Consider the following 26,931-nt stretch of genomic DNA (forward strand, 5'->3'; position numbering starts at 1 on the left):
AGTGGGTGAATCATTGTTCTGGTGCCTGAGATGGGGAATGCCTGGCTAATACCCTCTTTTCTGATTCTATGATACAGGGACAAAACAGGGAAAAGATGAGAGAGGGACAAAGACACCAGGCCAAGAGGTGATCGTTTAGGACTTCATGCTAATAGCTGATTTTGGCTTTCCAGAGATGAAATAAGCCTCTCCAGCACAAGGCAGTATCATGTCACAGCCCTAGGGCCTGGCTGGTTTTATCAATCTGGCAGTTCAAGGTCAGCGCAAAGGACATCCCCAACACCTGAGAAAAGAGTTGAGAAAATGTGAGGTCTTCATAGGAGGAGCCATCTTTCCCACACCCTTGGGATTAGCCCCAGAGAAAAAGGAAGTGTTCATTACACTGGAACCACCCTTCTTGCCATTACTTCCAATTCCTTCCCTATTCTCTCCTTCAACTTTAGAATGCTAGTGGGGGTGATGTCAAAACAGTAGAGGATAGAGTGTTGGGACATCTTTGTCTCCTTAAGAAATCACTTGTATAGGCAAGTACTGCACAAGTCAACATTTTGTGCAATGAGTCATCTCTACCCGTGCCCTGAGACTCCTTAGTTTCCAAGCAGAGAAGAATTATTTCCCTCTGAGCTTCTTGATTACATCTTAGCCATTCTGTGACATACCCAAAATACATGGGTATAAAAATAGTAGAAATGTCACATAATAAAAAAGAACACAAAACTATCCCCAATTCACCCCTGACTTATCATGCTAAGCAGAGAAACAAGGAGGAAATTGTTTATGATTTTTATCATCAGCTCCTGCTTGGCATACAAGGCCAATTTTTCACAAAAAATGTTTATCCATCACAAGTTTTCCATACCGGTTGAGTGAATGACCAAAGTAGGGGTCTGCTTGATGACTTTTAATTTGACTATGAAGCACTCATAGCTCTTAGGGATAAGTTGACCAGATAGATCTTGCAGCATATTTTCTGTATGCCTTAAATTGGTAATGACATCATTTGCTACATGACTGAGGAAACTCTTATTTATTGAGCATATACTATCTACCAGGAACTGTTCTAAAACTTTACCTGACTTACCTAATTTAATCTTCACAATAGTCCCATGATTAAGTTCTTACCTGGATCACACAAACACAGATGGTGATGATTCCAATGTGCAGGAAGTTGGAGTGAAACCACAGTTTTGCTTTTGCATAGCAACCCTAGAAAAAATTACAAGTACAAAGGATACCACTATATTATTCGACTTTATCAGGAAGTTAATTTCAGAAGATAGTTTATATTTTGCCTTATGCCAAGAAACTTAGGCCATTTTATTTTCTTAGGCCATTTATTTTATTTTCTTTCTGTGGATGAAGAAACAGTCATAAAGTAGAGAATATTAAACTACAGACTTTTCTGGTGTTGTTATCATCACAATGGCACCTAACGCGGAAGTCCTAGATGTCTACACAAAGAGTTAAACTAGCTCCTGAGAGGCAATAGATATCCTTAAGTTCTTTAAACATCCACTGCTGACTTGGGACAAATAAATGGGGAGGTAACCTCTGCAATTCTAGGATTGGTTGCATTTCAGCTTCTGCTGAAACCTAAATCTATCATGGTCCTACCAAGCTCCAGGGCAGGGCTAGTTGGTGAGTGTCTCAGTCTTTCTTTATAGACCTAAAAGGTTCTGGAGATTTCAAACAATCCCAAGGTGGATAACACCAGGTAACAGGAATTTAGGAACTTAATCTTGGAATATAATCTTGGCTTCTTCTCTGGGCCTAGTCTGGAGGTCTGAATTAAGTCAGCAGGTTCTTTCAACAGTTCTACCAACTCTCTCTCCCCCAACTCCAGACTCCTTTACTTATGATTCATTTCACCAAGGGGCTGGATGTTGACATTTCCAAGGAAGAAGAACAGAGAAACAGGAAGAGGGGGAGGTTTTCTACCTCAACTTTACAACTTTCATTTTCAACCATAAGACCTACTTCTTGCTCAAGAAAAATGTAGATATAATCCTCTGTCACTATCACATAAACTTTTCCCCTCTAATGTAATAGTTTAGGATAGCAAGATTTATGATGGCATCGCTAGTCTAATGAGCTTGTTCCTTTTTTTTTTCTTTTGTCTGGACAACTTTTGTCTAATTTGCCTAGTTACCTGGGTTTTCTCCCTGGCCTCTATTTTATCTAAGGTTTCTTGTTTCTGGTTGGGAGGACTAAGTCCTGTATGACTGGAGTTTCTAAGATAATTGAAAGTTTAACCAAAGAAGCTAATAACAGAAAAGTTGCCAAAAAATTACCTGAACTTGTGGACCCGAGGGGCAAGATGCTGGTGGGTAACCGGCCCAATCACTCGTGCCATTTACACCACAACATTGCAGCTAAAAGCCAAATTCCCCAAAAACATGATGGTTAGAAAGTCAACAAAAGGAAAACTGGAATTTGGAGAAAAGGTAGACCCTTCAGATCTGACTCTAGCGGAAAATACAGAATTGGCTTAACTACTATGACTCCTTAGAACAAAATATTTTCAAATCCATTATACCATTTCATTCACATAAGACTCCTTGAAATAGAAAGGGCATGTTTAACTTATTCACATTTTACAGATGAAAAATTAAGCACACAGGGAATTTAGTCTGACATGTTTGGGTCTTCCTTAGATCTTAGTAGGGCTTAGACAATGAGCCTAGCTGAGAATGTGAAGGATGAGAGAATGTAGAGAATCAGACTGATTCCTGTTTGTGACTGCTAAACATTATTTTGGACCTAGGGGTTATGGACCTTAGATTCTGGACCTTTCAAGAAACGAAGTCCCTTTAGCCTCCAGGCACTGAGGTTGGAAAATTAAGTCTGGGCTGAGCTGAGGAGGATTCCATCTGTACTCACAAATGACTGGATGGAATCCCATGCTGCCTTGGTGCTGTTGTCCGTGTGGTATCGCTGAATGCTGTCAGTCAGGCTCTCAGACACATAATTATTCAACTGGTCGGGGCATATTCCGGCAGAGAAGACATTATAAAAAGCAGGTGAGTTCAAGGAACAAGCAATATCTAATAATGGCTGGTGGTTCCATTTGCTCCTCCCTTCCAAATAATCTCCTCAGAGCTAAGGAAGCCAGGAGAGGGAGAAGTGCTGAGACTGAGATAGCATTGCAGGAAGTACATAGTCTCTTGTCCTTCTAGAACTCTGGTTTTTCAGAAGAAGACAATCAAAGCATGGGCTCTCTTAGGCATGGAGACAGACATTTTCTACTGCCAAACACATGGAGAAAAGGAAGTAGGAGGGAAGATAAACTTGTTTTTACTGCTCTTCCTATTCATCCTTCAAAGCATGATTCAATTGCTATCTTTCATGAAATTTTTTCCCTCCCCATTTACAATTAATTTCTTTCTTCCATCCTTCCACTTTGCCTCTATTACAGGACTTTTTTTCCACGGTCAGAAATACAACAATGAGATGTTCTTTATAGCTTACCTTCTGTTCATACACGAAGAGCAGGATGGCCAAGGTCACCTCAGCAAGGAGGATAATCAGCAGCAGGATAAAGAACTGAGGCAAAGCAGAGACATGCTCATAGCACTGATCCTAGTTCTTCCCTCACTCCCACTCCACCCTGGGAGCATCCAGGCATGTCTCTGCACATGTACAGAAGTTCCTATTCCTGCTTGCTCAGGCCTTCATAAGCCTTTTGTTTCGTGAGGGATATGTGTCATTTTTCTAAAACTAGACTCCAAGTCTCTAGAGGGCAGATCAGCTGCCCTTTAACTTTGTTCTCCCTTTCCCATGTGCCTATACAGCTCCATGCACATAGTGAGTATGCAATACTACTTGTTGAATCAGTGAAGCAATTTTGGCATCAGCTTTTTGAAAGAGTTGAGCAAAAAAGCAGTAAACTAAACTATGTGCCTTTAGAGTTTGGGGCCTGGTCCTTTCTGCAAGATCAGGGCTAGTTTGGGGTTGGGGACAGGTGATGGTGGAAGTTGAGAGGAGCCCTGTACAGATGGGAAGAAGAGGTATTCTAATCATAGTCCTAACCCTTATTTACTTCCAACTGTAGATGCTTACTCCCTTTATGCTAATCACACACAGCAGAAAATACATTTTCACTTATTCTCCTTCACCTTTTCATCCCAACATTAATTTTGACTGTTTAAACCTGTTTAGCCTTTTCCTTATGTCTATTATCTCCCATATTATGCCATTAATCTGGGAACTGAAAACAAGAACTTTTTTATTCTATGTCTGGGCTCCAGTCTGACCCATAAGGGAAAGAAGATTAACCAAATGACTTAAGGAAGAACCAAGGTGACTGAGTGGATGGAGTGGCACTGTTATATCAAGCACTGTTCTGTGTACACTTAGAGATACCAAAACTCTTCTCTCATAGAGCTTACAGACAAAACCTAAGCCTAAAGATGCTCTTCATGACACTTAACTGACAGGGAACAACTGAAAAGCTCTAGCATCTCTCACGTTAGATCAAAATGGCTGCCACCTAGGTCCTCACTTAAGTTGGGTCATCACACCATCATGTATCTTGTGCAGATTTGAGATAGAGAAGCATATTCTGCCATTTTAGGAGGGTCACAGTACTCAGAAGAATCTAGAGACTAGATTTTCCATCAGTTAGTGACTCTGACTCAGATCCTAAAAACATACTAATGTGAAAAGCATTTAGGCAGATGGATGACACTTGATTTCAACGAGACATGAAGAAATAAAATGCCATAAAGGGAAATTATGACAAGGGTCATTATTAACACTGTACAATGAATCCCAAGGAGGACAGCAATGTCCTCTTCCATCTATCCCTGGGACCCCAGTCAGAAGCAAAATACTATTGGTCTAGACAGATTTGACTGGCCTAAAGTGCCAATCCTATGTTCCTATAATTTCCCTGTGCCCATAGGTTAGCCACCAAGAAACATCTTTCCTGGGGCTTAAGGCATCATGTCTCTCTACTTAGGGTACCACATCTGCTGCAAGAGACTCACCGACATAAGCAGGCACTTGTTCTCCTTGATGGAGCCCATGCAGCCCAGAAAGGCAACCACCATGATAATGGAGCCCACGATGATAAGCACATTGCCCAGTGTGAGGGAAGGGAGCAGGTTGAAATTGTTGTGGATCAGGAGATAGATCCCAAAGCCCAAAATGCAGCAACCACAGAACTGAAAGAAAGAATTCCACAACACTCTTGAATATCTCTTCACATTCTCACTTGAGATTAGGATGGGGGGATGGGGTAACCGGGTGATGGGTATTAAGGGAGGCACATGTTGTGATGAGTACTGGGTGTTATATGCAACTAATGAATCATTGAACACTACATCAAAAACTTATGATGTACTATATGCAGGCTAATGAACATAATAAAAAATTTTAAAAAAATAAAGAAGTTTTGCCACCAATGAATCAAAAAAAAAAAAATCACGTCTTTCCATTGGCTCTATCAAGACTCTCATGAACAACCTCTTTACCCAACTTTCCCCATGCACCTAGAAAAGAGGTGATCCTACTTTCCTCCTGTGATGTCCCACTCATGCTTCATTCTACCCATATCAGATACCAGGAGAAGCTCACTGTGAGTCATATAGTATCTTCATGCTTCAGATCCCCTACTCCTTGTTCCCACCACATCCTACACATGGTCTTCCCTTTGGAAACCACAACCATGTAGAGGGGATGCCCTGGCTGAGAAGTTTATCTTGCTAGGCAGAAAACTAGAGAAGCCAAACTTTTAAGAATCTTCTCATAAACACGAGTGCAAACTAATCCTATATTTGAAATTCAATTGCTAAATTTGGTATGGTGAAACCTTCCCAGAAAAGGTGATGTCCTTTTTTTTTTTTTTGTATATGGATGATTTTTATTTTTTATTTTATTTTTTTTCACATGCTCAATAAATATTTATTTCTTTTTTTTTATTATTATGTTATATTAATCACCATACATTACAACGTTAGTTTTTGATGTAGTGTTCCATGATTCATTATTTGCATATAACACCCAGTGTTCCATGCAGAACGTGCCCTCTTTAATATCCATCACCAAGCTAACCCATCCTCCCACCCCCCTCCCCTCTAGAACCCTGTTTGTTTTTCAGAGTCCATCGTCTTTCATGGTTAATCTCCCCCTCCGATTTCCCCCCACCTTCATTCTTCCCTTCCTGCTATTTTTTTTCTTCTTCTTCTTCTTCTTCTTCTTCTTCTTCTTCTTCTTCTTCTTCTTCTTCTTCTTCTTCTTCTTTTCTTCTTCTCTTCTTCTTCTTCTTCTTTTAACATAAAACTTTCAATCAGCTATTCATCCAAGGGATTAAGGGGAGGAGGGGAGCAGGAAAGTGTTACTTATACACAGACTGTAAAGTCTCAGGTTTCTCACCCATAGATGTCAGCAGTGAGCAACAGTAGCCTAGAGTCCCCAGAGAGAGAAAGAGCATGCCTATAGATAACGGCACTGGATAAAGAAGATGTGGTACATATATACAATAGAATATTACTCAGCTATCAGAAAGGATGAATACCCACCATTCACATCGACATGGATGGAACTGGAGGGGATTATGCTAAGTGAAATAAGTCAAACAGAGAAAGACAATTATCATATGGTTTCACTCCTATGTGGCACATAAAGATTAGCACAGAAGACCATAGGGGAAGGGAGGGAAAACTGAAAGGGGTGGGGATCAGAGAGGGAGACAAACCATGAGAGACTGTGGACTCTGGGAAACAAACTGAGGGTTTCAGAAGGGATGGGTGTGGGGAGATGTGGTAGCTGGGTGATGGGTATTAAGGAGGGCATGGTTGTGATGAGCATGGATGTTATATGCAACTAATGAATTGTTGAACACCACATCAAAAACTAATGATGTAGTGTATGGTGGCTAACTGAACATAATAATTAAAAAAAAGATAACTGCATTGGTACTTCTCAATTTTACAGGCTTATACAATGGCAGAATGGGAAGAAGGGAAATTATTATTCCCTTGTTGTAAGTTGGGTATGCCATTCAGACATGCATGGGTTGCTCTCCATACCAGGCTTCAGTAGAGGAGAAATAGAGTGTAGCTAGGAGGAGATGAACTCCTCATGCTCAGAAGAGGCACACTTACCCAAAAGAGCAAGTTGAAGAAAAACAGAACGTACTTCAGCAATTTCAAGCCACTCATGCCCATGCTGGGATATTCTTACTCTAAAAAGTGAAAGGAAAAAAAGAAGAAGTAAGTTACCTGGCTCTGTAAGGTGGCACCTGGGTTCAAGATCTCCAGCATCACCTTGGGTTTGAGCTGTGACTCTCCTCTAAGAAGTTTCCCCAAAATCCCTGTTTTCTCAGTCTCTGAACTAAGGTACCAATTGGCTTAACTTGGACACGTACTTTTGCTCCAATTCAGCAAGCCAAGAATGCTTATCACTGAATTAAGCACTGTAGAGGAAAGCAATAGAGTTGCTCTTAGAGGAGAGTGAGTCACAGTAACACACAGTAGGCCAATGCTCAGAGACTAGTGCTTGGGCATTTACTCAAGGCAGAGCAGGGGTCAGGAATTAATCAGGTGTGGAAGTCAGTGACTTGATCAGCCAGTTCCTTGTATGCCCTGAGATGCATGTATATACTACATTTGGTCTATAAACCTCTCCACATGAAAATGGGGGAACATACCTACGTATGATTCATTCTTTTACTGAAGAAACATTTATGATGTTTTTTGTTCTAGATACTGTGGGAGATATAACTGTGACTAAACAGTAGCTATCTTCCAGGAGATGTCAATCTTATAGGAGAGATAAAACTAGCTATCAAATATCCAGTGGAGAAATGAAAAGAGATAGCAATGGGAGCTTGATTTAAAAAATACATATAATTTCATTTTCTCAGACAGAACATTAATGTGCAAACCCTCATCCTCAATTACACAATTTTGAATTTTCTCTCAGACACAATTAGATTCTATAGAGTAACTCACATTTTAAAACTGCATATAAGACTGCTATATAAAGCAGAATGTCATTTTATTGTTTTTTTTTTCCCATTAGAACTATGCCTTTTCTAGTGTATAGATTGTTTGTACAATCCATTGCCTGTACCCTCTTAACAATGTCAGAAATCAGATGGTCTTGAGGAAGAGGTCATCTAAGCTCTTGATAAGCTTGATGAGCTATTTGTGTTCCACAGTAGAATAATCTCTGTTGAAAAGACCAAATATATATATTTATCTCATACTATTTTCCTTTTCCTTTACTTTGTCCTTCTTTTTCCCTTTCTCCTTCTTGTCTTGACCCTCAGGATTATTCTTAATTCTTCATCAATATTTTAGCCAAGTTAAAGTAAAATTGATTATATTATAAGTGTGTTTGTATATACTTGAGAGGTTAATATGGTGATTTACTACATAGGCTTTGAGGTCAAACTTGAATTCAACTCTCACATATGCCACCAAATAGCTACATGACATTTGGAAATTTACTTAACATTTCTAGTCACAATTTATTCCTATGTAAAATGTGGGTAATACTTACACCTCTTAGGGTGGATGTGAAGATTAAATGATATTATAACAGAGACTGATATATGACCATACTCAGTAAATGGAACCCATGATTATTTAGTTTTAAAGGAACTCTCTGGGAAGGGAGAAATGGAAGAATACTATAAGGTTCTATTATGTGGTGTGGTAATGCTACTTGAAGATAGACCGTGATGGATTAAAGATGTACAGTATAAACCATAAGGCAGCCTCTAAAATAACAAAACAAAGAATTATAATTAGTAAGTCAGCAAAGGATAAATAAATAAAACCTTAAAAAAGTAAACCAGCGAAGGAGATAAAATTTTTTCTAAATACTGGATTAGTTGAAAGAAGCCTGACAAAAAGAGGAAAAAGGAAACCGCTATGGTCTGAATGTTTGTGTCCCCATAACATTTACATGTTGAAATCCTAATGCCCATGATGGTGTAGGGATGTAGGGTTTTGGGAATCAATTAAGTCATGAGGGTGGAACCCTCCTAAATGAGATTAGAGCTCTTATAAAAGAGACCCCAGAAATCTTCCTAGCTCCTTCCATCTTGTGAGGACACAACAAAAAGTCTGCAACCCAAAAGAGAGGCCTCCCCTGACCATGTTAGCATCCTGATCTTAGATTTCCAGCCTCCAGAACTGTGAGAAATATATTTCTGTTGTTTATAAATTACCCAGTATGTAGTATTGTGTTATATAGCAAACTGCACAGACTAAGACAAAAACAAAGAACAGATGAGGAAAACAAAAAACAAATAGAAAGATGGGACAAATAGAAAACAAATATGCTCAACTCTAACCATATTAATAGCAAGTAAATGAAATGGCCTAAGTACTCCAGGTATGCCCCAAGATAGCTAATTGGGTTAAAGAACATTAAGTAATGAATTATCAGAAAAAGAAGAAAACAATCCCATTTAAAATAGCATGAAAAACATAAAATGCTTAGGAATAAGTTTAACCAAAATGGTAAAAGATCTAGACACTGAAAACAAGACATTGATGAAAGAAATGTAAGAAGACACAAATAAATGGAAAGATATTCCATGCTTCTGGATTGGAAGAATTAATATTGTTAAAATGTCTACACTACCCAAAATGATCCTCAGATTGAATGCAATACATATAAACATTTCAATGGCATTTTTTACAGATACAGAATAAACAATCCTAAAATTTATGTGGAACCACAGAAGACCCTGAATAGCCAAAGGAATCTTGAGGAAGAAAAACAAAACTAGAAGCATTACACTTCCTGATTTCAAATTATATTACAAGGCTATAGTAATCAAAATAATATGACATTGGCTTAAGAACAAACACATAAATCAATGGAACAGAATAGAAAGCCCAGAAATAAATCCATGCATATATGGTTAATTTATTTATAACAAAGGAGCCAAGAATATACAATGGGGAAAATATGGTCCCTTCAATAAATGGTGTTGGGAAAACTGGTCAGCTGCAAACAAATGAATGAAATAATCTATCTTACACCAATCACAAAGATAAAATAAAAATGGATTATAGACTTGATACAAAAATAGTGTTTCAAAGGGGGCACATGTACCCCCAATGTTTATAGCAGCAATGTCAACAATAGTCAAAATATGGAAAGATCCCAAATATCCAGCAATAGATGAATGAATATAGAAGATATGGGATATATATACAATGGAATATTACTTAGCCATCAAAAAGAATGAAATCTTACCATTTGCAACAATATGGATGGAACTAGAGGATATTATGCTAAGTGATATAAATCAGTTGGAGAAAGACAAATACTATATGATTTCACTTATATATGGAATTTAAGAAACAAAACAGATAAACATAGGTGAAGGGAAAGGAAAATAAAATAAGATAAAAACAGAGAGGGAGGCAAACCATAAGAAATGCTGAACTCTAGGAAACAAACCAAGGGTTGCTGGAGGGGAGATGAGTGGAAGGATGGATAATTTAGGGATGGGGATTAAGGAGGGCACTTGATGTAATGAGCACTGGGTGTTATATGCAACTGAAGAATGACTAAATTCTACACCTGAAACTAATGCACTATATGTTACCTAATTGACTTTAAATAAAAAATTAAAAAGTGAATTATAGACTTGAATGTAAGGGTTGAAACCACAAAACTCCTAGGGGAAAACATAAAGGGTAATCACCTTGACATTGGCCTTGGCAAGGATTTCTTGGCTACAACACCAAAACAAAGGCAACAAATGCAAAGATAAACAAGTGGGTCTGTACAGCAAAGAAAACCATCAACAAAATGAACAGGCAACCTACTTAGTGGGAGAAAATATTTGCATAATATATCTGATAAGAGATTAATATCCACAATATATAAAGAACTCATGTAATTCAATAGCAAGAAACAAAAACAAAAACAAAAATCTGATTTACAGATGGGCAGAGGAAGTGAATAGACATTTTTTCAAAAAAGACATACAAGTGGCCAGCAGGTATAAAAGAAAAAGATTCTCAACATTACTGATCAGCAAGATGGAAAATGCAAATCAAAACTGTGATGAGTATCACCTCATACCTGTTAGGAAGGTTATCATTAAAAAGACAAGATATAACAAGTGGTGAGAGGATATGCACAAAGGCAGCCCTCATGTACTATTGGTGGGACTATAAATTGGTTACAGCCACTATGGAAAACAGTATGGAGAGTTCTCAAAAAATTAAAAATAGAACTACTATACAATCCAGCAATTCCACCTCTGGCTATATATCCAAAGGAAAGGAAATCATGGTCTCAAAGAGGTATCTGCACCTCCATGTTCATTGTAGCATTACTTACAATAGCCAAGACATGAAAACAACCTATGCCCATTGACACTTCAACTAAAAAAAAAAATGTGGTATAGGGATGCCTGGGTGGCTCAGTTGATTGGGCGTCTGCTTTTGGCTCTGGTCATGTTCCCAGGATCCTGGGATTGAGTCCTTGCATCGGGCTCCTTGCTCAGCGGGGAACCCACTTCTCCCTCTGCCTGCCGCTCCCCCTGCTTTTGCTCTCTCTCTCTCTGACAAATAAATAAATAAATAAAATCTTTAAAAAAATATGGGATAGTGACGCCTGGGTGGCTCAGTCAATTAAGCGGCTGTCTTCGGCTCAGGTCATGATCACAGGGTCCTGGGATCGGCCCCACATGGGCTCCCTGCTCAGCGGGGAGTCTACTTCCCCCTCTCCCTCTTCTGTTCCCCCTGCTTGTGTGCTTGCATGCTCTCTCTCTCTCTCTCTCTCTGTGTGTTAAATAAATAAATAAAATCTTTATAAATAAATAAATAAATAAAGTGGCATAAATATACAAAAGAGTATTATTCAGCCATGAGAAAGAAGGAAATCCTACCATTTGTGACAACATAAATGGACCTTGAGGGCATTCTCTCAAAACTCAGGAAACAAGCAATCCCATTTGAAAATGGAAAAGAAAAACAAATGGACAAAAATCTGAACAGATAGTTCACCAAAGAAGATACATGGGTGGAAAAAATGTACATGAAAAAGTACTCTATTTCATTAATCATTAGGGAAATGTAAATTAAAACCAAAATGAGATACTGCTATCTACCTCCTAGAGTACCTAAAATTAAAAAAACAAAGACAAAAAAACTGACCATACCAGGGGTTGATCAGAATGTGGTTGGTGAGAATGTAAAGGGGTATATCCACTTTGAAAAATATTTTGCCAGTTTTGTGAAAAGTTAAACATATATTATCATATGATTCAGCCATTCCACTCCAAGGTATTTATCAAGAGAACGAAAAGCATATGATCATACAAAGACTTGTACAGGAATGTTCATTGCAGTTTTATTTGTAATAGCCAAAAACTGGAAACAGCCCAAAAGGCCCATCAACAGATAAATGGAAAAACAAACTGTGATATGGCTATCAAATGGTATACTACTCAGGAATAAAAAGAAGTGAACTGTTGATACACAACACAGCATAGATGAATCTCAAAATAATTATGGTGGATGAACGAAGCTAGACAAAGGGAAGAGTACGTACTGTGTGATTCCAGTTATAAAATTTTAGAAACGAAAACTAATATATAGCAACAGAAAGCAGATCAATGATTGAGGATAGAGGCAGAAGAAGGTGGTGGTGGTGGCAGGGGTTAGGTAAATAAAAGGAGAGTAGGAATAGGCAGGAGAAAGGGATTACAAAAGACCATGAATAATCTTTTGGAAGTGATGAATGTTTGTTATCTTGATGTAGTGATGGTTTTATGTATGTATGTGAATGTCAAAAAGTCCTTCCTAATTTGCCCCTGTCCATCTCTCCAAACTCATGGCAACCTCACTGGCTTATATTTTATTTTTTATTTATTTATTTAATTTATAAAAGCACTTTAGATATGAATGACATGTAAAAATGCTGTACATACTAATATATACAACTCAATGAGTTTGGGATAAGTATACACTTGTGAAACCATCACCACTATCAAGAACATAGATGTATCCATCATTTCCTGAAGTTTCCTCCCATCCCCACTCTTATTATCTTTATTTTTTGTGATAGTAATACTTAATATAAGCTCTACCCTCTTAGCAAATTTTGAATGTACAATACTGTATTGTTAGCTGTAGTCATTATGCTGTATAGTAGATTTCCAGAACTTATTTATTTTGGGCAACTGAAACTTTGTACCCTTTGACCATCACCTCCCTATTTACCTCTCTCCCAAGCTGGTAGCAACCACCATTTGACCCTATGCTTCCATGAGTTTGACTATCTTATATTCCACATATAAGTGACACCATACAGTATTTGTCTTTCTCTGTTGTGTTTATTTCACTCAGCATAGTATCCTCCAGGTCCATCCATGATGTCACAAATGTCAAGAATTCCTTCTTTTTTTAAGGTTAAGTAATATTCCATGGGGGGTATGTACCACATTTTCTTTATGCATGCATGCGTTAATGAACATTTAGATTGGTTTCATATCTTGGCTATTATGAATAATGCTGCAAAATGAGAATGCAGGTATCTCTTTGAGATCCTGATTTCAATTCACTTGAGTATATACCCAGAAGTGGGATTGCTGGATCATATGGTAGTTCTATTTTGAACTTTTTGACGTACCTCTATAGTGTTTTCCATAAGGGCTGTACCAACTTACATTTCTACCAAAGTACATCAGGCTTCATTTTCTCCACATCCTCGCCAGCACTTTTTTTTTTCAGTTATTCATTTGTTTATTTATGGTGGGAGAAGAACAATTGTTATTTTTGTTTGTTTCAAGTTTGTATTTAAATTCTACTTAGTTAACATATAGTGTAATATTGGTTTTAGGAGTAGAATTTAGTGATTCATCACTTACATACAACACCCAGTGCTCATCACAAGTGCTTCCTTAATACCCATCACCCATCTAGCCCATGCCCCACCCGCCTTCCCTCCAACCTTCCCTCCCTTCAACCTTCAGTTTGTTCTCTATAGTTAAGACTCTCTTATGGTTTGCCTCCCTCTCTTTTTTTCCCTTCCTTCCTATATTTTCATCTATTTTGTTTCTTAAATTCCACGTGAGTGAAATCATATACTCTTAACTCCATCCAAATCGTTGCAAATGGCAAGATTTCATTCTTTTTTTTAAAATATATTTTTTATTTAAATTCAATTAGCCAACATATAGTACATTAGTTTCAGATGTAGAGTTCAGTTATTCATCAGTTGCATATAAAACCCAGTGCTCATCACATCACATACCCTCCTTAGTGCCCATCACCCCAAAGATTTCATTCTTTTTGATGGCTGAGTAATATTCCATTGTACCTATATACCACATCTTCTTTATCCATTCATAAGTTGATGGACACGGGTTCTTTCCATAATTTGGCTATTGTTGATAGTGCTGCTAATCTTAAAACCCAGCAATTAACTTTGACTACTTATCTCAGTGCCTCCTTTTTCACCTGTGCTCATGGGGTTCTTTGCTGAAATTTGCTGCTTTCTCTCCCTCTGACCCCTTAATTTGGCTAGCCACTATTCATCCTGACACTCAGCTCCAGTGTCACTCTTCCGGGAAGCCCTCTCTGATTGTATCTATTTCTCCACACCCAACCCCACTCCCCACGAGGAGTGCCCATAATACCTGCAATCTCTGTTGTTGCACTAGCCTCTTTGTTTTATAATTATTTCTTCCCTCTCTAGAATGTGAACTCCTTGAGGGTAGGAGCTAGTTTATTCATCTTTGAATCCTCAAGATCTAACACAGTCCCCTGATTACATGAAACATGTAAGATTGTTCAATAAGCCTTTGTCAACGAACTCTAAATAATCTGGTGTGGTGGAATGAACTACATACACACCACAGCATCAGAAGCCTTGGGCTTGAGATTTATTCTGCCAATAGACTAATCTTTTGGATGTGGGCAGATAACTTACACAGAAGATTGGGCCAGATGCCTCCTAGATTCCCTGCAGCCCCAGCATCCTGGGATCCCATGATCGCTGCTTCAGGCCCCTATAATCAAATGGTCCACAAAGCACCAACTAATGAAGTGTCCACAGACCTGTGGATATCCCTACTGATTTTTCCCCTCACAAACAGGAAGAAGAACATCTTCTTTCTCCTTCCCTGATTTTCCATTTGCTCAGATTCCCCTGGTTGAAGGAGAAAAGCTGCCCATTTGGTGAAGATTGTCACTACTTTTACCATGTCCGTGGCCCTAGTTTTCATATTAACCCAGACAGAATGACACTCCATTTCCCCTTCCTTTCTTCGTTGTGACTTCATCAGCTATTGGGCTCCTGCCCCTTCCAACCCAACTGTCTGGAAGAACTGACACCTCTTTGCAGTCAAAATCTGCTTCATGACTCATGGCTCTGTGAAGAAAGTCCCTGACATCAGCTTCCAGGAAATCCTGTGACCAAACTCCAGTTAACTGTGGCGAGGGATGAAGTTCACTTTTCAGTTCCCTCCAAGCAAAGATCTTGGGCTAGTAAACTGTCTTATGGATTTCTAGTTCAAGCCCTCCTTTTTTTTTTTTTTTTTTTTGGCCCATTCTTGCAGAGCCATCATATCTAGTCCTGAATTCAATCAAACTTAGAAGTAGCTAAGGTTGGGACAGAAGCTTCAAGAAGCTATCAATTCAATCCAGCCTTATGTGACCCAATCTTGGAGCCACAGCAAGACAGCTTTGATGTTATGAAGACTATTATATTTATGAGATGTTAATATGTGTTCCCCAAATGAAAACCAGCAAATAAATAAAACCATGAGGAATCACTGTATTGTACACCTGAAACTAATATTACTCTGTATGGTAACTAACTGGAATTTAAACAAAAACTTAAAAAAAAAAGAATGAAAGGAAGCCATGGTAAAATAATTTTGAAAGTAAATAGGATTAAATGAAAATAAAAGAAAAAGCAATAAACTTCTTTTAATGAATGACTTCCGAGAAACTCATTATATGCTAAGGTACATTGTTACTACAAACCTATTCTTATTTTGAAGATTACTTATAACAGCTCAGAGAGCATAGTGTTCCACAGAACACAGTTTGATAGACACTAGTGACGGAATCAGACAAATCTAATTTTGAATTCTGGCAGTGCAACCTGCCATAAATGTGTAACTTTTATGGGCAACTTGTGTAACCTCTCTAACTTTCACAATTTCCTCATCTTTAAAATGGTGATATCCACATGCAGTTCACACATGGTTCAAGGGGTTAAATGAGATAATATTTCCTGGATGGCTCAGCATCAGAGTGCCTGGTTCAGTGAACTCCAACTAAAAGATCAAGTTTAGAGCTTCCCTACCAGTCCTTTCATAAGGGCAACCCTGGGTTTTCTGCTAGGTTTTTCAGGAATAAAATACATCAGGGGCCAGAAGGCCTTTAACAATTTTTTGCTTGTTTCATTTTTTGGTAAATACCTAAAAAAAAAGTTTTGTGCACCCTCTGTAAAAAAATTCAAACAATAAAGAAAGTACAATTCTTTATATACAGATCTATTTGCCAACTTACACAGAAAAACAAGGTATTCAGTAAGGTGACGTTTGGCTTCCTATCCCCTTCTACACAGTGCCTGTGAAGGTTTTTGGTTCATCAGTGAAGAACAGTGGGAACTTGATTAACAAAAGATTTTTCTAAATAGGAAAGAAAATTGGTTCGCTATGAGGGTCCCCCAAATAAGGGCAAAATAAATTTAAATAAATGATAGAGTTCACTGAATCCTGCAAAATGCTGAATGCTTCATGAATGTATCTTATTTATAATCTTCTTATCAACCCTGTAACTTAGGTGTCAACAGCCCCATTTTTGCAAACTAGAAATCCAAGGCTCAGACAGCCCATATAACGGGCACAAGTTCACCCAGCTAATGAACAGCAAACACAGGGCACAAGACAAGGCCTCTCAGCCTCCCAGCCCACCTTCCTTCCACTGCCTCAGGCTCCATTTTGTGCCTCTCACTTACCAACCTGACTCACCCCTTGCAGTGTGATGAGCCTCAGGAAGATTCCTTCAATCTTTCAGAGTGAAGCCCTGTGAACAGTGGCTGAGGAGGAATGGGGGTTATGCAGGTATGTCTCTCTGAGGGAGTAATAAGCAATCGTGGGGGCGGGGAAGGGCCATACGAAAATAAAACCAAACCAAACCATCAACATTTACGCATTAGTTTCTTCTCATCTCTCCATCACTTTGTCAAAGGAACGTGTTTGTCATCTCAGTCCTCCCCAAAATTGTGGTCTGGTGAAAACTTTTTCCTTTTCAAAGCTGTTATCAGGGAGAGAAATTGGTGATTTGTAGAAGAAGAGAGAAAGAAGAAAGAAGCAAAGAGGAGGAAAGAAGTGAGGAAAGATAAATCCAGATGATCTCATTTCCTAAAGGTTCTCTTTCCTTACCCTAAAAATATGTAGAATTTTGCTGTAGAGGGGCCCTGTTCTGGAGACCCATCTATGGTGGGTTCAGGTAAGCTATGTCCAGCATTAGCAAGGCTCACTGTGGGCTAATAAAAGCCACTTTTGGGGTATTCCCATCAAAAGTCTGAATAACCTGAATCTAGTCATGAAGAAACATGAAAAAGCCAAATAAAGAGATATTCTAGAAAATAGCTTGCCTGTACGTTTCAAGAATATCAATGCCATGAAACACAAGGAAAGACTCAGGAACTGTTCCAGGTAGAAGGAGACTAAAGAAACAGGACAGTTAAAAGCAAGGTATAATCTGAGATTTTGAGTCGCTATAAGGATACCAATGGGCAACTGATGGAATCTTAATAAAATCTATGGATTGGTAACAGTATTGTATCAGTGTCAATTTCCTGATTTTGATTATTATACAGTGGTAAGTAAGAGAATGTTTTTGCTCATAGAAAATACACAGTAGGGGCACCTGGGTGGCTCAGTCAGTTAAGTATCTGCCTTCAGCTAAGATCACGCTCTCAGGGTCCTGGGATTGAACCCCTCAGCTGGCTCCCTGCTCAACAGGGAATCTGCTTCTCCATCTCCCTCTGCCCCTCCCCCCCTCATACTCTCTCTCTCTCTCTCTTTCTGTCTCTCTCACTCTCTCTCTTGCTTTGCTCTCTCTCTATCAAATAAATAAATAAAATCTTAAAAAAGAAAGAAAATACACAGTAAAGCACTCTGTGGGAAAGGATAGATATCATGCCAACAATTACTCCCAAATGAAAAAGCCTAGGAAGGATAAAGAAAACGTGATAAAATGTTAATATTTGGGAAATCTAGGCGAAAGGGGGGTGTTCAGAAATTCTTGGTACTAGTTTTGGAAGTTTTCTGTAAGTCTGAATTGAGAGAGAGATAGAGTTGAATATGAGTAAATGATCTAAGGAATTCTGATCTTCAAGTCATTACATCGTAAATCCCTAATGGCATAAATACTGAGATTCCACAAGAGCTGTTTTTAGAAGAACAAACCATGGGATAATTCTTTAAGGCCTCTATTTGCTTCTGACAGAGAGTGAGTATTAAGCCATGAGTTTAAATTGAAAAGATGTGAGGTATCAAAATAATTTCTCACTCCCATTCCTCAATCTAGTTCTCCTGAAATATAAAATGTCAAACAAAAGTGTGACAAGTTGAATATATTTCAAATATTTAATTTGCTAGCATATTGACTTCAGATCAGTTGGATTTATGATTAAGTTGGATTTTTTATGTTTGCTTATGTTAAAATGCACTGGAAATTTATGTAAACAAAGAACATCTAATGATGTTTATTTAATAGGAAGTCTATAAGAAAAGAGAGTATAGTGTGTAATGGGGAGGAAAGAGCATTCCATGGAGAATCAGGAATTACTATTTAACTAGTTTTATGACTTTGGACAAGCTTCACCTTGCCTGGAAAATAAGCAGTTTCGAATGTTTTAAGAATAGCTAATGTTTACTGGGCTCTCACTACAAGTTGAACACTTTATTTGAACCTAAATAATCCTGAATTGCATTTAAGTAACAACATTCTAACACTTGTAAAATAGATAGGGCTCTTATTTTAAATGATTATAGAAATGTATCCTTGTGGCACCTTTTCCTTTACAACAGTTCTTGGCCATAGCTGTGATGTACTGATGTTCCTGCTTAGGAAGGAACGGTCCTGTGTGCTCGTGACCTGGGGAATGAAGAGAGGACTTGCCTCTGTGTCCCAACACAGAGATCCATGGCCTCCACTCTGGGAGTGCTCACCCAATGGCTTTGGAAATGGATTCCTTCTTCTCAAAGCCTGTGTCCAGACAGCCTCCCCACACTCACCCTCCAGCTGCAATCCCAGCCTCCCATCCCCAGAGGCCCTCTCTGTGTAGCAGTCTCGTTTCCCTGCTCCTTTACTTTGGTGCTCTGTACCTGCTGGGCCCCGGAGCTTCCTGAGGGCAGGTACCCAGTCTGCAGGCCCAGGGTGACCTGCACACACTGGGTGCTCACTTGGTACGGGAAGTACTGGGGGAGGACTAATTTAAGAACACAAACCAAACCACTGTAACTAAATCAACACAGCGTTTCCTGGAACAGAAGTTAAGAGACAGTGGCCATAACCTCACAAAGAGCTCCAAACTTCACCCTAACCTGGGGGAAATCGAGATTAAGGAGTAAGAAACCTTCCCCTTCACCTTCATTTCAAGCCACATCCCATCAATTCTGATGTCTCAGGCATAGTCACGGCCAGGCCTAGACCTTGGACCTGCCCAGTTGTTTGATCTTGCCTCTCACTTTCAGCTGCTGGGTTTGAGAACCAAGTAGGAGAGAGAGATTTCCACTTCCTCTGCTCCTGCTCACCTGCTTACTCTCGTCTCAAATGCATTTGGGGGGCGGGGTTATACTCCTTGAGTGTACATGTATTGTGCCCCATCTGGAATGCATGGTTACCCCCAGTCTCCATAGCAAACTTGCACTTCTTTGAAAATGAACCCAAGCAGTCACTTCCTCTCCAAGGCACACTCCTACACTCCTCCCACATTGTGTGCACACTCTTCCTCCATGATAGAAAAGATTGCATTGTGCTATAATGGTGTGGTGTGTCTGTATTCCACGCCAGAATCCACAAACACTTTGAGATTGATAAGCACGTCAGTCATCCCCGTGTCTCCGGGACTTAGCACCATGCCTAGCTGTTCGTAAGCCATGGGGTGGGACTGAAAAAGGGGAACAGCCTTCATATCTGGAGTCTGAAGCCTTCTGGTTGGTCAGAGGTCAACCTGAGGACACTAGAAACAAAAGACCAATGGAGTTTGACCTTGCCCATTTGTGCGGGTCAATTACTAAAGGTGAAGTGGCCTCAGCAGCAGTAGCTGTGAAGGAATGGGCTTTGAATCATTCCCTGTGGGTATAAAGGCACCCAATCCTTTCATTTAAAAGCTAAGTATACTTAATTGGCCCACACAGAAAACAACACAGGAAATCAAGCTTCAGTTCAGTCTCGATTCCAAACCAACCGCAATTTCAAAACAGTGCAGATTCTGGTGGAGATTGAGAAAGCAAAACTTCTTTGTTTAGCCAGCAGCTAAGACTGCTTTTGCTCAATTCTCTTCCAAAGCACCGATATCTTTTATCTTCCATAGGAGTTCCTTAAGGGCAGGACTATTTTGGGGACAAATCTCTACCTTGCTATTTTTGTCTCCCCACCAGAATCTTCCAAAGCACAGTGCCTGGCCCCAGGAGGCACTTAATATATGATTATTAAATGAATTCATTAAAAATTCTGGTCTTGGGGCTCCTGGCTGGCTCAGTTGGTAGAGCATGTGATGCTTAATCTCGAGGTTGTAAGTTAGAACTCCACATTGAGTGTAGAGATTACTTAAAAATAAAATCTTAAGGGGCGCCTGAGTGACTCAGTTGGTTAAACGTCCGATTCTTGGTTTCAGCTCAGGTCATGATCTCAGGATTGTGGGATAGAGCCCTGCATCTGGCTCCATGCTCAGTGCCTGCTTAAGATTCTCTCCCTCTGCTCCTCCACCCCGCCCCCACTTGCACTCTCTCTCTCTCTCAAATGAATAAATACAATCTTTTTTAAAATCTAAAAAAAATAAAATAAAAAATCTGGTCTTTATTTTTAAATTCATGGCTCAATGGCCCCTGAGGTGCTTTGGGAATCTAGAGCCCTTGGTGACGTTGCCATCCCTCATTGTTAGGTTGGTAAGTAATGGTCCTTGAGGGCCGTCCTCTCCCCCTAGGGCATAATCAGTTGAGATTCCTGCAGGTATTAGAAAGAGAAAGCTCTGGTTTAGTGTTTCCTTTGGTCTCCTGACCTCTAGTAATGACTATGGTGGTCACAGAAAGCCAGGACCAAAGCTTGACTTTGACTTTCTGAGTCCATGAGACCCCAGTCGCTAGTTACAGGGCATGAATTAGAAATCATTACAATATCAAATTTTGTTGGTTGGTGTATGTCACGTTATATTTATCAATATTTATGTTTTGTATACCAAGGACAAGTTTATTCAGCAGAATAAACCACAATGTTCTTCCTACTGTTTGAAAACAATCAATCTAAGCATCTCTTAGGGGTGTTCAGCTTTTACCTCTTGATATACAGGCAGTGGGCATGCCCTGTGTTCCTGACTCTGAACTGGGTGTTGTCATTTGTAACTGTCCTTCTATTTAGTGGCTCTGAGGAATCACAGTGAGAGTCATGAAAACTGATTGAATTAAGAACTGCCATCTCCCAACTGCCTCTCTAAATGGCTCTGGCAGTTGGTTCTCTCCTCACTCTAAAATCACAAGATCAGTCTTCTAAGAGACCTAACTAAGTATGTATGAAATCTCCCCAACGTCATGTCCCACAGAAGGCTCCAGGCATCAGAAATGACTACACACAGAAATTCAAGTTCTGAAACAATTTAAGCTCATGAATGCCCTGACCCAAAGAGGTATCAGATAACGGGAACCTGGTTAGTGAAAAGTCTTTTCAGTCATCCCCGTGTCTCTGGGACTTAGCACCATGCCTAGCATGGTGCTAAGCACCCTTTTGAGGGGTGCCAGGATCTTGATCTTTTTACTTTCCTGCACTAAATATTTGTGAAATAGCAGTTGCAGGAGATTTTAGACTTACTGAAGAGGTGTACGGACAATCCTAAGACACCCTATCCCACATAATATGATTCAGGTCTTGTCAAGCCAGATTAAAATGTCACCAAGCTTACCTTTCGCAGGCACTCTTCCTCAGTTCTTTAGGCAAGATCAGTGATTATCCTTGAGATGGTCACAACAAGACTGGTAACACGGATGTCCGGGGCTATTTGTGTAAAAGGAGAAGTGAAGGGAAAATAAATGTGCTCACACTGTGACAACAGGAAGCCCAGTTGACGAGAGGGAGGAAGTGAGGCTCGGCCTGCTCTCTTTAACCTTAGAGATGCAATCCTTCCCCTGTGGCTTTTTAGACACCTACTCCCATGCCCACCCAAATACATAAACTTGTTTCTATGAAACACAAGAAAAGTCAAAGACCTCTTCCAGGCACTCATCCGTGAGCCCTGGTGCATTCTGAGGTGATTTCAGTTTTGATTTCTGTCTAGAAAAAGTCAGTGCTTCTCAGTCAAGATGGCACCTCGAAATTATGTGTGGATCTGTTCAAGAATAAGTATGCCTGGGCCCCGTTTGGTAGACAGAAACTGGAGTGGAACCCAAGAATAATTATTTTTAAAAGTTTTCTAGGACTGAGACAGGAATGTCTCTCAAGCCACTCGGCCTTCTCCCCACCCTCTTTCCAGCTGCCTTCCAGAAGATCTCTCGTTTCCTGTTGGATTGGGATGCAATTTTCAGACTTCTGTGTCTCAGAAGCTGGACTTTCCTTGTGTAAGGATATTGTCAAGGGTAAACCCCAAGGCACACTCCAAGGGACACTGGTAGAAATGATTTGGTTAGTAAAGGGAGCCCCAGATTTAGAATCCAAAGTTCTGAGTTTCAGCTTTATCTCTGTTAGCTCTGTGGTACTGAGCAAATCTCAACCTCTCAGCTTCAGTTTATTAATAGTAACATCTAATAATAATCCTGCTAGTTACCCTTATTTCCCCATTTATAGATGAGAAAACAGAGGTTAGATATTTAGTGGGTCAAGTATGACCCACTCTTGATTTCAGCTCAGGTCATGATCTCAGCATTGTGGGATCAAGTCCCACATCAGGCTCCGTGCTCAGTGCAGAGTCTGCTTATCTCTCTCCCTCTGCACCTCTCCCCATCCCGCTGTGTTTTCTCTTTTTCTCCCTCTGTCTCTCTCTAAAAATAAATAAATAAAATCTTTAAGAAAAAGTTTTTTAAAAAGTTTAAAAATAAAAAAGAAATAATAAGAAGAAATAGCAGTTGGGACTCAAATTCAAAGTCACAGAGAATGCTGTGACCAGTAGATTTTGAAAATTATATATAATTATTATATATATATATCTATTTCCAGTTTTCTCTCTGCTGTGTCTACTGGGATTTTCTTAGATTGAAATGGTTAGGGGCTAAGTGATAACCCCAACATATCCCTAGCCAGCCATGAAATGCGGAACCTATCACTGAGCCACAATTTTTTTATCTGATAAAGAAAGAAATGGACATTCTCCCCAGTGCTCAACTTGAAAACATGCATCTGGGAAAGCTAGCTTTCTCTGTCTTCCTTTACCCTGACACATTCAGATTCTGGAATCACCTCTGACCAGGGCTGGCTTATGGAGAATCCTGAAGGAAATGGATCTTGACTGAGGAACGTGTCAGTCCTTGATATTTTCTAAGTGCAGATTTTTCCAAACTTATGTGATCATGGAACAGCATGTGTGTGTGGGGGGGAGGGTGGGTGTATGGTTTTTCTCAGGGAACAGTTTTTCAGCATCATGGCACTGTAGGAAATGCTGTTGTCAATTCTCCTCTCTTCGTCTGGCATCAGTCTGAGGAGTCAGTGCCCCTCACTCGGGGCTGCTGCAGTAGAGGGGTCCCTGCAGTAGAGGGGCTGAGAAAAGACTTCTTGCTTGGCTCCCATTCTCTGTAGTTTCCGTTACTATCTCTTTTTGCCAAAGATTCACAGATCTATATGTGTGATCCGAGTTCTCATTGAGCTCCACGCAGGTACCTGCAATCCAGTACACAACATTCAGCTTAAGAAGCTGGGCATTCTCCTGCTGAAACCTGCTCCTCCCCTATATTCATCATCTCAGGGAAAGGCCCAACTAACCACCCTGTTGCCCAAGTCAGGTATCCTCTTGGGCCACCCACTGTCCCACATCATGGCATATTATCAACCCCCAAGTCCTAGAAATTGTACCTTTGCCTCAATATTTCTCAAATAGGGCAACTTCTCTCCAACTCCAGAGCCACACACTAATCCTTATCTCTCACCTGTTTCACTGCATCCCAGCCTCCTTCAAGATCAACTTGGATGTTTTCTCACTCAGCCCCGACAATGAAAGCCTTCTAAAAATGATAATTTAATCATGCCATTCCCTGGCTTATGACTCTTCCATGGTTTCCCCTTAGGTTTTTGGTTTTGTTTTGGTTTTGTTAAGTAAGTTCTACACCCAGTGCGTAAGAAGTGGTCCCCTTGTGCCGAAGACTCGTAATTTCCACATGAAAGTTATGACTCTCTTATTAGGGTTCTATCTTCTTTGAGCTCAAGTGAGGATGGATACATGAGAACCCACCAAGATTGTATGACACTGTAGCATGGACGAAATGGGCTTTCTTGACCTCCTCCCTTAGCTCAGAGAGAGCAGGGTGACAGGTTTCTCTGCAAACACAGTTACTCTCTGTGTTGTCTGAAGCGGCTGTGAATTCCTCTCCTGACCCCACATCCAGCCTTGACTGTGCATCTACTTTCCCTCTCATCCATCAGCAAAGGAATGCACTGTCCAAGGACAAGAATCAGGAACTTCTAGCTCATTGTGTAGCATCCCCTTCACTTCTCCTCAGAAGGAATCTAAATCAGAGTGACAAGAGGCTCCTTTTGCAGGCCAATTCACTCCTAAGCCTCAAAGAACAAATACGTCAGGGTATGGCCATGCTAACATGGGGTATCCCGTGCCCCATAAGGACAGGCATCCTTCATAAGCCTGGGAATAATGTCATTGACAAGTGTTGATTTGAGACCCAACTTATAGATGACAAGTCAGTTATAGAGATTTTTTTAAATGATTTTATTATTTATTTGACTGAGAGGAGAGAGAGAGTGTGAGCGCACAAACAGGGGGAGTGGGAGAGGGAGAAGCAGGCTCCCGTGCTGAGCAGAGAGCCTGATGTGGGGCTCGATCCCAGGACTCTGGGATCATGACCTGAGCTGAAGACAGACCTAACTGACTGAGCCACCCAGGTGCCCCAAGATTTAGAGGCCTAAAAAATACAGTGCAGGTAACTGTGACACAAAATCATCTATAGAAGCTGGTCACCCCAGAAGTTGTGGCTTTCTCTAAATACTCCCTCCTTATTCTTCTCTCTGTCAGGGCACACTAACTGTCCTTGGCTTTACAGGGCATAAATTAATCCAACTGTGAGCTCCCTGTTTTTGTGTATCTTTCCAGCAGGGAAAGTAAGGGAAGCTAAATTGAAAAGGTCTAGTTAAAAAAAAAAGTTGTGCGTGTGTGTGTGCATGTGTGAGTGTACATATATAGCAGCAAAATTCTTCATTCAAATAAAGCTTAAAACGGAACAACCATAACTCATATAGAAGAAAGCAGAACTGCTCAGAGAACACAGGGGTGGGGCTCGTCCTGCCCCCACATTAGTGGCTTCTTGACTTCTTTGCCCAACCCTAAGGATCAAAAAGCATTGGTCCAGAGGGCCTGGCTCCTGGTTCCCTTGCCGGTGTTGGGGTTTGTTTTCAGTTGTGGGCCCAGGGCTGTGACCACTCCAGTCCTGCAGCCCTCACTATCTTGGAGAAAATGTCATTGCCATGGCTCAATGGAAATAGGAAGCCGGTTCCATACCCCACAGCTCCTCTTCCCCATTTGGGAGGCTGGGAGTTGTGGCTTCCTGCAGAAAGGATAATGGGGAAATGTTTTTGTTCAGCTGACAGCAATTGTACTGGCCACAAACACCCTGAGGCTACCTTACCAGATTTGAGGCTGTGAACTCATAGCAGGTACCATGTGGGACTGGGGGCTAGGGCGGGATGTCAACAGCCCTGCGCACCGTGATACATTACACTCACTCCTAGACAAGTCTAGCAAAATGGTAATCCTACAGGCAATTCTAGCATACGCCAGGGGAGCTCCTTCTGGTCCGTGGGCAAGGAGAACAACCAGAGATGGTAGGTCGTGTGGTATAGAGGACTGAGGCCTGGACTCCAAAACAGAAGTGATGGATTCTTTTTTTTTTTTTTAAAGATTTTATTTATTTATTTGAGACAGAGAGAATGAGAGACAGAGAGCATGAGAGGGAGGAGGGTCAGAGGGAGAAGCAGACGCCCCGCTGAGCAGGAAGCCCGATGTGGGACTCGATCCCGGGACTCCAGGATCATGACCTGAGCCGAAGGCAGTCACTTAACCAACTGAGTCACCCAGGCACCCCGGAAGTGATGGATTCTAGTCTTTGTTCTATAATTACCCAGGGAAAGTCCACTTAATCCCCTAAGGGCTCACTTCCCTGTCTGTGAAAGAAAATAGATGAGGCAATCCACACATTCTCTCTGGGCCTTAAACATTCTGAACATTTATTACTTTAGAATATCAAAAATGAATTCCTAAAATGTAGTTTTGGGTATCATCTGGGACTGAAAGTGGAGCCTTCTAGTTCTTATCTAGCCTTCATGTTCTTATTTAGCAGCAGAAGGGAATAAGCATGGCATTTCGCCCTTTACGAGAGAAAGGCTAGGTTCACTGAGTTCAGGTAACTTGCCCAAAGCACACTGCTAGAAAGTGGCAGAGCCTGAATGAGAAACTTGCCCATGATACCAAAGCTTGTTCACCTTTCCAGCTATCCAGCTTCCCCCAGAGCTAATATGACGTTCTAATACTTGCTGCACCTGTGGATGATTGAAA

The 26,931-nt window shown here is 40.3% G+C and overlaps 1 protein-coding gene across 2 annotated transcripts; it reads right to left on the minus strand.

Annotated features, from left to right (window-relative positions):
• Nucleotides 1–72: 72 nt before the first annotated feature.
• On the minus strand, nucleotides 73–22,315 carry CD53 (CD53 molecule). Of its 2 annotated transcripts, none has more exons than XM_045897002.3 (8): nucleotides 22,129–22,315; nucleotides 7,107–7,186; nucleotides 4,989–5,165; nucleotides 3,469–3,543; nucleotides 2,881–2,976; nucleotides 2,292–2,372; nucleotides 1,123–1,206; nucleotides 73–283 (listed from the first exon to the last, which is right to left on the minus strand). In XM_045897002.3, exons 2-8 carry the CDS (start codon nucleotides 7,167–7,169, stop codon nucleotides 212–214), a joined length of 648 nt encoding a protein of 215 aa, XP_045752958.1. In that variant the 5' UTR covers nucleotides 7,170–7,186; nucleotides 22,129–22,315; the 3' UTR covers nucleotides 73–211. The 2 variants fall into 2 exon arrangements, with proteins under 2 accessions (XP_045752958.1, XP_045752959.1); XM_045897003.3 differs by lacking the exon at nucleotides 22,129–22,315 and adding an exon at nucleotides 13,652–13,677.
• Between the last annotated feature and the right edge of the window lie 4,616 nt (nucleotides 22,316–26,931).

Source organism: Mirounga angustirostris, unplaced genomic scaffold (genome assembly GCF_029215605.1).
Source record: "Mirounga angustirostris isolate CCGP_5_RB_7025 unplaced genomic scaffold, mMirAng1.0.hap1 SCAF_4, whole genome shotgun sequence".
NCBI lineage: Eukaryota > Metazoa > Chordata > Mammalia > Carnivora > Phocidae > Mirounga > Mirounga angustirostris.

Excerpts from the sequence above, each read along its gene's own strand:
- CD53 (XM_045897002.3), bottom strand. The coding sequence starts at position 7,169 with ATGGGCATGAGTGGCTTGAAATTGCTGAAGTACGTTCTGTTTTTCTTC. Across the intron at positions 2,977-3,468 it reads TCTTCGTGTATGAACAGAAG|TTGAATAATTATGTGTCTGA; the intron begins GTAAGCTATAAA and ends TGCCCCGACCAG. Across the intron at positions 284-1,122 it reads TCTGTGTTTGTGTGATCCAG|GTGTTGGGGATGTCCTTTGC; the intron begins GTAAGAACTTAA and ends CTCTTTTCTCAG.